Below are 14,832 nucleotides of genomic sequence, written 5' to 3' on the forward strand. Positions count from 1 at the left end.
GCGCCACGATGCGCTTAGTGGAAATGTTTCTAACTGAAAACCACTCGCAGTTCCGGTGGTCTAGAAGACGAATTGGGGGAAGGGAAATTCGTTGCTAAGCAACGATTTTACTAATAAGACTTTTTCACGTTCTTTCTTTGCTTGTAAAGGAGAATTTTGCATTTCTCTTTGCAGTTACAAGAAAAGTCCAAGCGCTTCGAATGTGACGACAGATTTCCAAAAATACGGGGAGAAATGGCTGGACCAGGTGCGCTAAAAAATACTATGAGGTAAGTAATCCATACTGGCTACTCAGTAAATCATTCTTGCATAAATTTAACGCATTTCGTTTTTAATTCTCTGCGTATTTGCATTGCTTGCGTGTTGTGGCTACATATCTTTCTTAGGGAACGAGAATTTCAAGCCGAGGCTATGAAATCGGGTCGATCGATCAAAAAAAATCACATCGTCGCTGCTGAAAGAGAAGGTACTACGTATCGTGGGATGATGAGATACCTTTCTTCCCTTTTTCCATCTCCAGCCACATTCTGACGAGACCTCATGAGGTTGAAAAGGAAGGTTCAGGAATTTCGATTGTGCGCGGTTGATAACGGACGATGATGGAGAAGAAAAAGCAGACAATAATAATGATTTTCTTTAAAGCTAAAACTTGATTTTTAAAATATACCAAATCTTATAGGATACACCGGCAGGAGACAGAGGGCCAATCGTTGTTCGTGCCAACGGCTTCCGCCAGTTCCTAAGAGAAATGATCCGGCACCTGTTCCCTACCCTCCTGCCCACGACAATTATATCGTATTTAACGCTAAACATGTGGAGGGAACTCATTCTCATGAGCCGAAATCACAAATAGTTGATTCCAAAGATGGACATGTTATGGAACTGGAGAAATCGGGGCTTATTCCTCATTATACTACTAAATCGGTTAAACATTAGCGAACTGAATTGTCAAGTAGAGAAATTGCTTCAAACTAAAATTTGATTAGACTTTCGGCCGGATACCCAATTATCTGAAAAACGACCATTCCCAACATGCGGAAACGTCAAGCGAGTGTCAAATAGAACCAAAAACAGCACAAGAGCGCCCCAAAGCAGCGCGCCCTGTCAACAAGGAGATAGCGGTCTGGCAAAACTCGCTTGATGATCCGTTCGAGTATGTCTAACACGCCTGTGTTTCATATGATATAGAGACTTCAGCAGCGCTGGATCGAGCTCGAGAAACGTCTGGGATTAATTAGCTTTTCACGGCCGGATAAACGCGAGGCTATCGAGGACGAATTGCGTAGCATTGAGCTAACTCTTCGCATGGCCGCCTCCAGTTAACCGTCTATCCAGCTTCGCTGTTAGAGCTTGAGTTGCTGGTACAACACGAGAAATATCTTCCTTCCCTGTAGCATTATTGTACCACCTGTACATTGCGTTGGTGGCGTGTTAACTAGGAATTCAACTAAAGAAGAATAAAAACATGATTCAATTAAATAAAGAAAGTGACATATAATCTTTTATAGACAAATTTTTTTTGGAGAATTTCCTTAAAAAACTTTTTACCAGAACAAAAAAGGACGCCAACATGAGAAACAACTGTCAACATTTTGCAGATTGAAAAAGAAAACGCGCAGGTTTTATGGTAGAAAAACAATGGACAAGTCAAGACAAACGTTTAACTAATATGACATGAAGCTTGAAATGGGGACAGAGAAGGTGAAGGGGACGGGACCACAGGGACAGAAAGAAAACTGAAACAAAGTAAATGATCTTACCAGAACGACTGAGAATAGACGTTCAGCAAAACCGTTCGTACGTGGCAATTGTCTAGACGATGGGAGACTGCAGTAAAAACAACAAACAAATGAACAAACGACAAGCAGAAATAGGGGGATACCACTGAGATGGACTGGTCCGTGAGACGCGACCCGTAATGCTTTTCTTGATTATACGAGAACAAAACAGTATTCTAGACATTCGGTTCACGTTTACCATGACACGGACATACACTTTTTTTTGTTTAATTTGGTGGTAAATTTTTTTTGTTAACAAAGATTGAAGCAGCATCTTTTATGGCAAGAAAGGAAATTCAGACCGGCATGCAGATTTAGTGAATAATGATGAATAGACTGATGAAACGAGATCTGTCGGTACAGTGTTTTTCTTGTTTCACTGTAGTAGAAAAACGTGAAGAGTAAATGGTGCTGTGTTTTAAAGGCGTACGGAGGAGCAAAAATCGCGATCTTTCGTTTGACGTTTTCGTTCAAAAATAGCGGTGGTCGAGAAAACAGGAAATCGAAAAATTGCAGCAGGCAGCTTTGTTGGCATATTTAATCGTCGGAGGTGGTCGAGCAAGTTTTTGCGTAAACCTATTACTGTCGTTTCTTTACCTTTCTGTTTGCAACATAACCTAATTTTTCTAGCTAGACTCGTAATACTGCAGCCAACTAAATCCCAATTAACTGAACAGATTCCTTGCGCCATTACAAGTAAATACGAACTGACGAAAAACAACGGAACGTCTAAGTCGCGCGCACTACTTTAAAAGATAGGGAGGGAAAACGAATTACTGTGATAAGAAAATTTTAACCGGAACGTATCTGAATCGGTGGTTGTGAACAAAATGGTAGAGGTAAATGGATAACCCCATCATCGGCGTTCGATGGGACTCGGTCGACTTATAGCATGACGGGAATCAGAACCCTCGCGTCTAGCATTCGTGCTGTGGTGATTTTGCGAGTTCGAAGCAGTCATTGCAATGCCCGCGTAAGATCCTGTATGATGTGTGGGTAACGAAAGAGGTGGCGATACATACGTGTATTGTGGATGTTGCTGAGACGGTGTGCTTCGTGCTACTTCCGGTCGCATTTCTGGCGTGGAAGAAGGGCTACGAAGAACTGTCAAATTTCGACCTTCCGACATGAAGCCGGATGATCCCTGAACCGGTGACATGGTGGAAGGAAGACTTATAGCTCCGCCAGATGGAACCGGATGGTAAACATGATTCATTCTAGATCAAAATAACACCGTCAGCCAATGAAGATAAGCAATATATGGAAAAAAATTTATTTGGCAAGTTTTACCTAGAAGAAACTATGACAGGACTGGGTATGACGCGATCGCTTAGATGACTCGAGCTTGCGGGACTTCTATGATTACTGTGCGTAGTAGAAAACGCGTTTCCTATGGAAGCTGGTAAATGTTCGCTTATCCCAATACCATTATCCATCTGAGGCAAGTAAGGCGTTGCACGACTGTTTCGCTCACGATCTTGTGGTGAATAACGCAATCCATGACCGACTGCATGACCAGTACCTAGGAATTCCCAAACGTTTATAGTTTTGACTCTTTTGCTTAAAAAAGTGAAGTATCCAATACGGCGGTGACGGTTAGACAATGCTGAGCTAGGGTGACCGTAAAAAATACAAACACCGAAGCACTGGGATTACCTGGTGTGGACCTATCGGGGGTAGTGCCCACGTTGCTTGTATACGTCATTTGGTTTGATTGAAGTGGCACAGACAACCTAGCATTCACTGCCAATAAATGATCCCTTCTTCGATTCAGGTTGGCAACATGATCCTCCAGCCGCATGTTTTCTTCCTTGAGATTATGCAGGCACGACAGCAAAGATGCAACTGGAATAATAATGCATATGGCACGTGACACAATGCAATGTTAAAATAAAAAATGTATCAGAATATGTAGAATGAACTTTACTGTCAAAATGCTGAGCCTGTTCCATTAAAAATTGGCTTCCTTGCTCCCACTGACGTTCCAGAAGTTCTCCAAGACTATGCGGAAAAGCTGGAACGCTATTGCCTGATTGTGTGCTCGGTTTTAACGACGGTGAAACAGTTCGAAATGGGAAAGGCACCCCTACAAAGTTGGTATTTTTGCCGAGTGGTGAGGGCTGATCAGTGACACTGTGAGCTTCTACTTCAGCAACTAGGGTGTCCGTCATCTTCTGAGCAACACTTGAATTAAGATTCAATTGATTGCCTAACATGTGAGGTGCAGTAATCCCATTCCGGAGGTAGAGGCTGTTTTCTTTGCCGATTGAGGAACCCGCAATATCCTTGTAAGGGCTGAGATCTTTCGTTCCGGCATTACCGACCGGTAGGGTTGATGCAATGGGAAAAGTAGGGAGAACTACATGTTCCGGTGCCTTACTAACGTTAACGTTTTCTCTCGCCATTTGATTGACGCATGGGCTTTCTCTTCGCAGAGCACTTTCTGTTGTTTGTGATGCAGGTTGATTTACATGAGAAGGCTGGAAAATCTCTGCTCGATTAATTGCTGCCGAAAAATTGTGTTGATCATCGTTATGCACGCCAACAGGAACACTTTTCGTCGCTTTTTTCCTCCGTTTGGGCTGTTGTTCCACTCCTGCGGAATCAGGGCTACTTGGAGGTGATTCGGGCACTACAGGAGCACTAACTTTGGGTGTACGGCCTCTCCGAGGTTTCTTGGCCGGTGTCGCAGACGAGATTGGTCTGCTTAGCTCCTTTTCGGTATTTTGGTAGATGTCGCCATAATTTAACTTTGCTTGATCAGACGGAATTTGGTTGCTACTGCCCGAGCACGCAGAAATAACCAGAGGTGAAACAGCACGTTGAGGCACCGATTGTGATGACTGCATTTGAGTGCTTTCCTGCTGGGCTGCAGTTGCACTAGAAACTATAACACTATGAAGTGTTGACGGTTGGGTTTCAGGGATGCTAGGGGACTCAACTTTAACAATTGTGGGTCCTTTGGCACACTGCTCACTAGCCGCAAATTGTTCAACAGATGATGCGAGACCTTGATCAGACATACTCGACATGGTTGATTCTGTGTCATTACCCCCTTGGCTAGTAGGGCTAGTAGAACGAATGGAAATCTTTCGACGAGACGCTCGACTTTTATCCAGTTTTATATTGATACTAGGAGTTTCTGCTGGAGCAGAGACATTACCAGAAATAATGCTGCCTGAAGGTTTTGAGCTTTCATTGTACTTGTCATTTTTTTTCGCTCCGCTCGAGTTGATATTATCAGAAATGCGAGCATTTTCTTGTTTCGCGATTTCACTTGGTTCGTGCTTTTCTAAACCAATGTTATTTTGGTCGGTCATTGACACTCGCGGGCCGGGAACTAAACCTACTCCAGCCAATACGTTAGCGAAAGGAATCACTTCACTTTTTGAGGGTTTCATTTTAGAGTCATCACTTGTACTAGGTCCCTCAACGATTACGGAGGATGATGCGGAATCACGACTATTGCCAGCCTAAGATCCAATTAAGTTTAAGTTAACGAACATTACGATAATCCCACTTTTAAAAACTAACCTTGGGAGACACTTGAGTGCTAGATTTTCTGCCAGGTTTTTTACGCTGTTTTTCCTTTGACCCGTTGCAATTACTGGTTACAGAAGGCGGTTGTCCAGTCCACGTTGACCCACTGGAAATCGGGAGGGATTTTTCTGAGAAAGCGGGATCGGTGGACGCCCCAACCGGTGGTAACGGTTTAAATGCCGGTATAGTCTTCAGGTTCGCGCCTTTTTTCTAAGCAACAAAACTAGATATAGAGCAGTTTTTTCTTTTAAGGAATGCTGCAATTCACATACCAGTTTAGAGTAATGATGTTGGCAGTACCCACAGTACTTAACATTGTCCATATAGTTGCCAGCCTCTTCACACAATAAGCCCATGGCCTGAGCACATGTCACATGAAAATGGAGCTTGCACCCTTGCTTATTGCAATTCATGCAAGCACCGATTTTAGATTTTGACTCTCGTCCTTGATTTTCACATATATAGCAGCTCTGTGAAAAAACACAATTTATGGCAGGAATAGAAGCAAAATTATGTAAATATCAACCTACCTTGTTAAACCTTTCTGGGGGAACCATGCTCAAAATTATCGGTTCCATAGTTGAAACATTACCAAACCTCACTTCTGGTATGTACAGAGCACATACAACATGCGCCCAACCTGTATTATCAGTGCGTTTAAGGGCACCATCTTTGCTGGGACACAATTCACATCTCTGCTTAAAAAGTTAATAAACAATAAACTATTACTCCCGTGCTTTTTGTTTGTTCATAACATTAACTTACCACTCTTGCAGCCCTCTCCTGAGACTCACACTTTCTGCAAAACCAAGGTCCTGAGGGTACGGCGACAATGCCATAACAAGCTACATAAACAATCAAATAGGAAAATAGTTTAATTTGAATAATCAGAATACTATCAAAGACTAATAAATACAGTAGGTTCCTCTGCTTTGTTTTGTTTGCAGGCTATAAATACCTTGGTGAACAGCAACAGTACATCCTGCTCCGTCGCAATAAACTAATGGATTTTCTGTCCAGCCCCGATCATCAGAGCACACACAACACCCACCAACCATCTCCTTCATGTTGTGCACCAGCGATTTAATTGAAATTTCATCGGAAAAACACAGTTTCAACGAAATATGTCTAAATTACGGAATCAACATTCCTTCAAGGGTGTAGACTTTTGGGGTAGTTGCAGACGCGCCATATTTATCGATACTTAGTGGAGGCGATACATGATACTAGAGTCTCAATGGCTTTCGGCCATGTTTTTTGCATTTCTATTTCTTTTTCTACTTCCAATGAAATCAAAGTGCTTGCAATAATGTAGGAGACTCATAACTGAATATGTATTAAGCAAAAAAATCCCCAAATAATTTCGTAGAATTAGCCAATAAAGTATACCAAGAGCAGTAACGCCTGCATAACAACTTGAGCTCAGCACGTTAAGCTCCATAGATGACGCTGCGGCTGTTCAGCATCAAAGCGCCAGCACGTTCCGATATTTAACTGCTTTGGTCGCCAGAGTGCTCTGGGAACTGGGTCTTGGCTAGTAAACGTCACAAATACCGGAGCGTACTGGCGATTTGATAGTGAACCGCCTCAACGCCATCTATTGAGCTTAGCATGCGGAGCTCAAGCTCTTCCGTGCAAAGAGTTACTACATTACTAATCCTGGTATACTTCATGATTAGGCCATGATTAGATTCTCACTTAATTCCATAGTGGCAACTAGGGTTCTTTTAAGGCAAGTTACGACACCGTCTCACACGACACGGTTACACTAAATTTGTTTTTCCCAAGAGAAAATAGGAAATCACGGGAGGTATGGCTGGCATATCGGGAAGGTGGTTTGGTCGGAAGACCAAAAGATCTTACTAAACTTTTCTGTAAGCTATACTTATATACAGTGTACACCAATTTTTGTTGTTTATCCAATAATTAGTATAACCTACAAGAGTTTGATTTAGGTTGACTTGTTTTCAGAAACGGGAAAAATGGGGTGTCGATAAAAACTTTAGTTTTTCATTCTATTTATGGTTAACATTAACTACTGGTGGACATTGATTGCAGTACTATACGATAGGAGTTTCAAGCTAATGTTGCACATCGCGTTGTCCGGGATAGTTCTCGCATCCAGGAACGTTGTAAGGGAAATTGCAATTATTAGTTGAGGGATCGAAAACAGTTCCTGCTCCGCATTCGTAATAGTAAATGACCCATTCGCCTCCGCTTGGTACACAAAGATAATATTTTCCACAATCGTTCGGGTCAGGAAAGTAGCCTTCTGATTGGCACGTTTGACTTGGAGGAGGAGTAACAGTCGTCGGACGGGGATCCTGCACAAAGTTATAGTACATAACACATTTGGCAAATTAGCAACCTTAAAAAACTAGAACATGTGATTACTTTAGTGGTTGAATATCCCCCGGTGGTAAACTCTCCGGTAGGTGCCGGACCACTAACGGTGGATTGTGTTGGCTCACCAGTCGGCGGAGTCGGATACACGATAGGCCCATTCAGAGTCTCGTAAATGGTTTTTATCAATATAAAAGGTGTTCCGTGACAAGTGCCATGGAAATCGTCTGTTTCCACGGACCAAACCATAGCTCCTCCCAATCCTTTGGAAGCAGTATATTGGGCCTAGAAATCGATAGCGAATCGTAATCAACCAACGTATCAACAGCTTTTTCAGTTTTACTTTGGCTTTAAGAGAATCTTGGTCATCGTAGCCCATCCATTGGTTTCCTTTGTAAGTATGGGGAGACATGTAAAAGGGATCAACGACTACAGTCCAGGTGCCTGGTTCGGTCGCAAATTTCTCACAAATCTGCAATGCATTTGTACATAGATGGTAATGCACGTCATTTATTATTGTTGGTTATTTAAAGATACCTCATTATAGCCCCATATTCCAGGCTCCCTCGTGTATCTGTGTAGCCAAAAGGGGTTGTATTAGGCATGCATATACAGTAAGTATATAGTATTATTTTTAATTAACGTACGGTCCTGCAGAAATGGGTTGATTTGCGCTGGCGTAATACCCGTTGTTGGCTGGATCGCTCAAAATAAATCCTCGCCCGTATAGACCCATGCCTAGAACAAGTTTCGTAGGGTCAGCTCCTTTTTCGAGCCAATAGTTGACGGCATAATCCTGTAATAAAAGTTTTTTATATCATTTACTTGCACGTACAATTAACTCTTTCTCCGGAAACTCGCTATCACATTTTCCTAGGACGTCTACCTGGTTCAAGGTGGCAAAATCTCCGTTATCGATGCCTGGGTTGCTGTAGAGCTATGGAAATGAAATTAAGGAAAGGGTGAAAATAATAATAAGCGATGACAAAAACCGAGACTTTCAAAATACCGGTGAGTTATGACCGGTAAAATCCTCCCACGCACCGTGAAAATCATACGCCATTATATGAATGTGATCCAGAATTCTAAAATATGTTAACATAAAATCAAGTAAAAACTTTTCATTTCAGCAAGCAAATCGAGCATCTAGGGTAGAAATTTCAGCATTAGTAATCACTTTACCTGGACATCGCTGGTACATCATATGCAGTATCTGAAAAAAGAAATAGGTAAAATACCAACAAATTCCTACGTAGATCTATGCCTATGAATACCAATAGTTGTTTTTCCGGCCGAAACTGCAGCGGTCAGTAATAGCCCGTGTGGAGCAAATGCAGTTTTCAACTCTTCAATCATGTAAATAAAATTTTCCTATTCAAAGGGAAACAGGAACATGTCAGTTATGAGGCGGTCGAATAAACTCAATTAATCAACGCATCGATCTTGCAGTATCAATACCTTATCGGCTGAAACTCCACCACGATTAGCTGGGTACTCCCAATCAAAGTCTAAACCATCAAAGTTGTACTTGAGGAGAAAGTCGACCACTGAGTTTGTAAATTTGGCTCTCTCAGCTGGACTAGATACCATCTGTGAATTTAGATAAGAAATTTTAAACCTTTGGCAAAACAATTTTTGGATCAAGTCACTATATTTTTCGTTGCTTTAATCCGTCAAAACCTTGGAGTACTTTTCCGATCCTTCGTTCCATCCTCCAATTGCCAGAATAGCTTTCAGTTCAGGATTTTGGTTTTTGAGCCCGGTAAAACGAACCATAGCGCCTTTTCCCCAGTTTTCGGGCAAGTCGTTGTAAGGATCGAGCGAAATAATTGTGTTATCATACCCAAGTCCAGCGAATCCATAAATGATGTGAGTGCAAATAAATGGATCCAAATCTTCGACATCAAATTTCCCTGCTCCCGGGCGGTAAACAGCCCAGCTTCCGTAGTAACAGACCATCTTCTTCTTTTCAACTAGTAGACATAAACGAAATGCTCTTAAATGTAATATTACCTTTGGCGATACTCGCTTTTCAGCTCTTAACCATAACCTTGGTTTGCTAATTTGTCTATGGTACCTTTCGATCTCACGGATATGGAAGCAGATAAATTTAACAAGGATATAAGCACCAAAACCGCAATTGGCAGTTTCATTTTTAAGACGAATTCACTCTTCCGGAACTCTCGATAATCCTAAAGGAAAATTTTTTTTTTATTAATTTAAGTTTTGCTTGAACCAATCGTCAGTATAGTCTAAATGGTTTTCGATTGCCTTCTCGAACCAAGTGGAACTGACTGAGATGGCGAAATCATCTATTGCAGGTAGAAGTTGTAATCAAAACAATTACATGTAGGCTACATATGTTGAGTCAATGTTTTGTAATTGATAGGATTCCTTACTTATCTGAGATGGGTGTTAGCGTTGAGAACGACCAATTTTATGTAAACTAAGACGTTATGATACTTCACAAGAAATTATACTTAAAAGTGCAAGATGATGCTTACCGTATTATGAAAAGCTCTGCCTGTCGTTTACAGGTGCAAAAAGCGGATGAGCACGTCAATTGGTAAGGTTAATAAATCGGCAGCTGTATGTCGTCGAGCAACCTTGCACTTGTACAGTCCGAAAGATACTATCAATACGTCTCCAAACAGATGTGGTTCACCTGTCTCCTTATCACTTACATTGTTGCAAGTCATTCATTTACACTTCTACTCTCTCCTAATGTACGAGATCAGTAATCTGGCTATCAAGTGTGGAAACTTTGATTCACCGTCGGTGTAATACCTCTGCGCATTAACCTATAGTTTGCACACATCGTCCACCGGCTCAAACTAATTGTTTGCAATTACCTATTTATTTTCTATTTGAAACTGGAATCATGTGATTACAAATGATAGATTTAAAAAAAAATTTAATTCGCGGCAAACCTGTTAGGTTACCGGAACTTTTATTACCGCATTTCATTATTCAAAAAGATTTCCATTCGACCAATAATAGCAAACACAGTAGGATAGATTTGAATCTAACCGGTGTATGTTTCACAGCCAGGTACCTGATTGGGATAGGTACAGGTGTTAAGATCGTCACTGAACGCCGTTCCAGTTGCACATCTTTGCGTGTAAATCGTCCAGCCACCCAGGCCATTATCAAGGCATGTATAGAAAATTCCACAGTCGTATGGATCAGGATTAAGACCTTCCGATTTGCAAAGCGTATTCGGAGGAGGTGTTCCAGCTGTCGTCCTTATCGGTGGTACAGTGGTATACGCAGATGCAGTCTATGAATTATGAGGTAAAAGTTGCTTTGATATGCGCCTGGAAATATGACTCTGTTATAGAATAAGAGGTTTGATATGTTACCGTGGTAGGGTTTCCGCAAAGGGTGGTAGTTGCAGCAGGAACAGTAGTAATAGGGGCCGCAGTCGGAGGGGTTGTGACCGGAGCTGACGTGGTGGGGGTTTTTGTTGTAACCGGTGGGGCAGTTGTAGAGACTGGTGTCGTAACTGGTGGGGCAGTTGTAGGAGCTGGAGTTGTTACAGGACCAGAAGTACTACTTGTCGTGTTCGTTGTCGGCCAATTCATAGATTCAGTGATTGTTTTAATAAGTACAAAAGGCACGTTATGACAAAGGCCTCTAAAGTCGTCCGTTTCAATCGACCACACCATAGCTCCACCCAAATTCATTGACATGGCGTACTCTGTCTATTGAAACCAGACATACAGTTATTACGAGTTAAGGCAGGGGCAGTTTTGGTTAAAGGTTGAGTCTTAAAAGACAGTTTAACCAATTTCTGAAGATCATACTTTAAGCTTAAGTGATTGTTGATCGTCATAGCCAATCCATTGGTTTGATCTGTAAGCGTACGGTGCTTGGTAATAAGGATCACGGACGACAGTCCAAGATGGATCGGCCTTAAACTTCTCGCAAATCTAACGAAACAAAGAAAACCCTGATTAAGAAGAATAATTCAAACCCCAATTCAAATAGAATTTGAGCTTTAGTTTAATAGTGCGTATATAAGTATATAAGATATTTGCTACGCTTCTTTTAAGGCATGCAACTCTAGTGACAAAATGTTTCCATTGTGAACACATTTTCAAAGCTGAATTTGTTTGTGCCTTAAAGATACCTCGTTGTAACCCCATGTTCCACTTTCTCGGGTATACGGTCCAGCTTGGATAGGTTGGGGAGCGTTAGCGTAGAAGCCGTTTTGTGTGGATGAGGCCAACGTAAATCCACGGCCATAAAGACCCATGCCCAAAATGATTTTGGAAGGTGGAGCACCATTGGAGATCCAATAGTTGACGGTCCAGTTCTAAATAGCACACAATTTCGCAAAGAAGAACAGATCTGCTTAAGTGGTGATCGACAATGTTGGGTCATTATTGTTTTTCACTGTACAAACCACGTTCAAGAGTAAATTGCTTCCGGATTCGACTGTCGGGTTAGCATAAAGTGGCGCATTGAGCTATAAATAAGAGTACAGTAATTAAGTAGAGCTTCGTGGATAACACACGTTTGCAATTGTACCCCAGTAAAAGTTTCCCAGGCGCCGTGATAATCATATGCCATCACATGAATTTGGTCCAAAACGCTATATTTCCAAATAATATAGGGCGTCAAAGCTAAATATCGCACTATTCTTACTTAATTTTTTATATTACCTTGAAACAGCGGGGATGTCATATGCCTAGAAGGCACGATAAAATAAACGATAGGTAAATGTACCACAACAATAATCGAAGTCAAAACATACCGAATCAATTGTTGATTTGCCTTGGGACACGGCTGCGGTAAGGAGAAAGCCGTATGGAAGGAACGCCGCTTTCAGTTCTCGAAGAACGTGGACAAAGTTAATCTATCATCAACCAAAAATTGCAGCTTAAAACTTATAAAATACGCTTGAACGATATCGAATATTCCTTCAATACCTTGTCTGTTATGCTGCCGCCTCTGTTTGATGGGTATTCCCAATCGAAATCGAAACCATCAAAACCATAAGTTATAAGGAATTTGACAACCGAATTCACAAAAGCTGTTCGTTTGGTCGGATCGGCTGCCATCTAGAAAGAAATGGAAAATTATAGCGATCCTGTTTCAGCAAGTATTCAATAAAGCAATGGTAATTTACCTGCGAATATTTTTCAGACCCTTCGTTCCATCCTAATCAGTTGAATTAGAACGATAAAATAAGAGGAAGACATGAATTTTGTATACGACAGCTGAAAGAAACAAACTAATTACCGCCAATTGCAATAAGTGCCTTGAGATCAGGATTCTGCTTCTTCAACCCAGTAAATCGAAGATATGCCCCTTTGCCCCAGTTTTCTTTAAGGTCGTTGTACGGATCTAGAACCTTGATAGTATTATCCGATTCTAAACCAGCAAAGCCGTAGACTATGTGGGTACAGAGAAACGGATCGATGTTCTCGACATCGAACTTGCCATTTCCTGGTCGATATACAGCCCAGCTACCATAGTAACACACCATTTTCTTCTTTTCAGCGGCTAATTTGAAACAAAAAAAAGTTTACAATTATAAACCATAGAATAACGAACATTCTATTAACCTTTCGTTATCGCAAGTGATATGACTTGATGGACCATAGCCATCAAAAACACGGCTTTCCATAGTTGCTTCATCGGTTGTACGCTTGAACACTTTTCAAACGAGAAATTCGCAAAGATAAGGAATATTATAGTGTGGGTCAAGTTCAACACCCAAATAGACTTCTTTATTTACCTTATGTGTATGCGGAAAGGATAATAATCACTTTGGTTCAAAATGCGCTCAAGGCTTTCTGTTGTCTGATTCACTGTAAGACTGAAGAAATGTCCGATGCGTCCGTTTTTATATGCACCTGAGAAAGGAAGAGTAAATAAAGGCCAAGGTTTGATTTCACACTTGTTGGGCACAACAGCTTGTGCAACATGACGAATACAGGGTGACATATCTGTAAAACACCGTATACACAAGGAGATAGAATGAGCAACGTTCAAGCACACAACATATTATACAACTCTATGATAAAGAAGACCGCTAATTTGGGATTAATTGTGTACATTAGGCAATTTTTCTGGGTTTGAAAATAATGGCTCGCATATGACTTTTGGGCGACTCTTGACCTTTTTTCTACGGTGGTGCCATTCGGTACCGCGTGAAATTCGTTCGTCAAGTACGGCTACGACGGCTAAACAGCTCACAAACTACGTGTCTTATCTCAAGACGAGATTTGCTAACTAATTTCTGTTCTCTGGCGACAGCCTTTGTCGGACAATTACCTTTCTTTTACGCAATTGCTTCGTTTGCTCAAAGCAAGGATTTACGTGAAATTAAATCCACGTTCGGAAGAGATCCGCACGCTCGGTTGTAATAAACTAAGTAGAGCTACCAAAGAGATTAGCAATATTCAAGTGCATAGCTTTTTTACGAGCAGGCAGATTTTTTTATGTTCTAAGAGAAAGTTAATAATCGGAAAATCCAACTATTCTTTCATTACATTTCAACAAATATACCATTTTGTTGTCTTTGTTTGCGCTGCTTTGTGGCACCTTTACTAAATTCTTAATCACTCAAACATATTCACGATAAAACAAGCAGCCTTTGACAAACTATACGAAACACATTCCAACGAATCTTCTCACTTACTGAAAGTGGTTTCGATGAGAATTTGCAGAATACACTTTTTTCTCACCCAACCTCTTTGCGTAAGGTCGGAAATGGATATTTCTCAGAAATTCTGTGATTTTCGTTTTTACCTTGAGAAAAAAAGTAATGTAGACTTCCCGGAGTCAGGGTAAGGAATGGGGTTAGATGTTAGGGGAGAGAACGTTTTTTTTCCGTACGGTAGAATTCTCAGCTGGATAGCCTCAAGGAGCTTGAACTTAATGATACGGAAATTTTGAAAACTAGCCAGTTACCAATATGGTCGTATTGTAGAGTATATATGCTAATTCTATTGGCACGTGTCTTTAAGTGTAGCGTAAATTCCTTTTTTTTTTTAATATTACTCAATCGCGTTATATCCTAGCTTAGTAACCTTGGACACCCGTATATTGACACCTTAAAAACGATACCCTTGGCCACTTTGCAAAGTATAGTTTACATACCGGAAACTTTCAACATCCCGTTTTCACAATTTTCACACCTCATAATGAATTCCAAGCG

The 14,832-nt window shown here is 41.1% G+C and overlaps 3 protein-coding genes across 5 annotated transcripts; 1 reads left to right on the forward strand and 2 right to left on the reverse strand.

Annotated features, from left to right (window-relative positions):
* The first annotated feature begins 61 nt into the window (after nucleotides 1–61).
* LOC130690819 (uncharacterized) lies at nucleotides 62–1,487 on the forward strand. Of its 2 annotated transcripts, none has more exons than XM_057513720.1 (5): nucleotides 62–269; nucleotides 387–466; nucleotides 680–924; nucleotides 987–1,121; nucleotides 1,189–1,487. In XM_057513720.1, exons 1-5 carry the CDS (start codon nucleotides 235–237, stop codon nucleotides 1,321–1,323), a joined length of 630 nt encoding a protein of 209 aa, XP_057369703.1. In that variant the 5' UTR covers nucleotides 62–234; the 3' UTR covers nucleotides 1,324–1,487. The 2 variants fall into 2 exon arrangements, with proteins under 2 accessions (XP_057369703.1, XP_057369773.1); XM_057513790.1 differs by having other exon boundaries at nucleotides 62–247.
* Nucleotide 1,488: 1 nt separating this feature from the next.
* On the reverse strand, nucleotides 1,489–6,510 carry LOC130687592 (protein AF-10-like). 2 transcript variants are annotated; one of them, XM_057510859.2, is made up of 9 exons: nucleotides 6,277–6,510; nucleotides 6,084–6,163; nucleotides 5,849–6,013; nucleotides 5,591–5,788; nucleotides 5,313–5,528; nucleotides 3,706–5,251; nucleotides 3,435–3,623; nucleotides 3,069–3,300; nucleotides 1,489–2,995 (listed from the first exon to the last, which is right to left on the reverse strand). In XM_057510859.2, exons 1-9 carry the CDS (start codon nucleotides 6,383–6,385, stop codon nucleotides 2,635–2,637), a joined length of 3,096 nt encoding a protein of 1,031 aa, XP_057366842.1. In that variant the 5' UTR covers nucleotides 6,386–6,510; the 3' UTR covers nucleotides 1,489–2,634. The 2 variants fall into 2 exon arrangements, with proteins under 2 accessions (XP_057366842.1, XP_057366777.1); XM_057510794.2 differs by having other exon boundaries at nucleotides 5,849–6,016.
* Nucleotides 6,511–7,319: 809 nt separating this feature from the next.
* On the reverse strand, nucleotides 7,320–13,556 carry LOC130686888 (probable chitinase 10). The gene is made up of 26 exons (XM_059496333.1): nucleotides 13,408–13,556; nucleotides 13,235–13,325; nucleotides 12,909–13,172; nucleotides 12,796–12,827; nucleotides 12,596–12,727; nucleotides 12,421–12,522; nucleotides 12,329–12,354; nucleotides 12,195–12,258; nucleotides 12,070–12,132; nucleotides 11,794–11,979; nucleotides 11,468–11,593; nucleotides 11,024–11,365; nucleotides 10,689–10,941; nucleotides 10,166–10,185; nucleotides 9,739–9,853; nucleotides 9,342–9,634; nucleotides 9,120–9,251; nucleotides 8,936–9,032; nucleotides 8,844–8,874; nucleotides 8,671–8,746; nucleotides 8,548–8,598; nucleotides 8,309–8,457; nucleotides 8,199–8,235; nucleotides 8,005–8,133; nucleotides 7,713–7,946; nucleotides 7,320–7,642 (listed from the first exon to the last, which is right to left on the reverse strand). Exons 2-26 carry the CDS (start codon nucleotides 13,305–13,307, stop codon nucleotides 7,400–7,402), a joined length of 3,270 nt encoding a protein of 1,089 aa, XP_059352316.1. The 5' UTR covers nucleotides 13,308–13,325; nucleotides 13,408–13,556; the 3' UTR covers nucleotides 7,320–7,399.
* Nucleotides 13,557–14,832: the final 1,276 nt, after the last annotated feature.

Source organism: Daphnia carinata, chromosome 7, assembly GCF_022539665.2.
Source record: "Daphnia carinata strain CSIRO-1 chromosome 7, CSIRO_AGI_Dcar_HiC_V3, whole genome shotgun sequence".
Classification (NCBI taxonomy): domain Eukaryota; kingdom Metazoa; phylum Arthropoda; class Branchiopoda; order Diplostraca; family Daphniidae; genus Daphnia; species Daphnia carinata.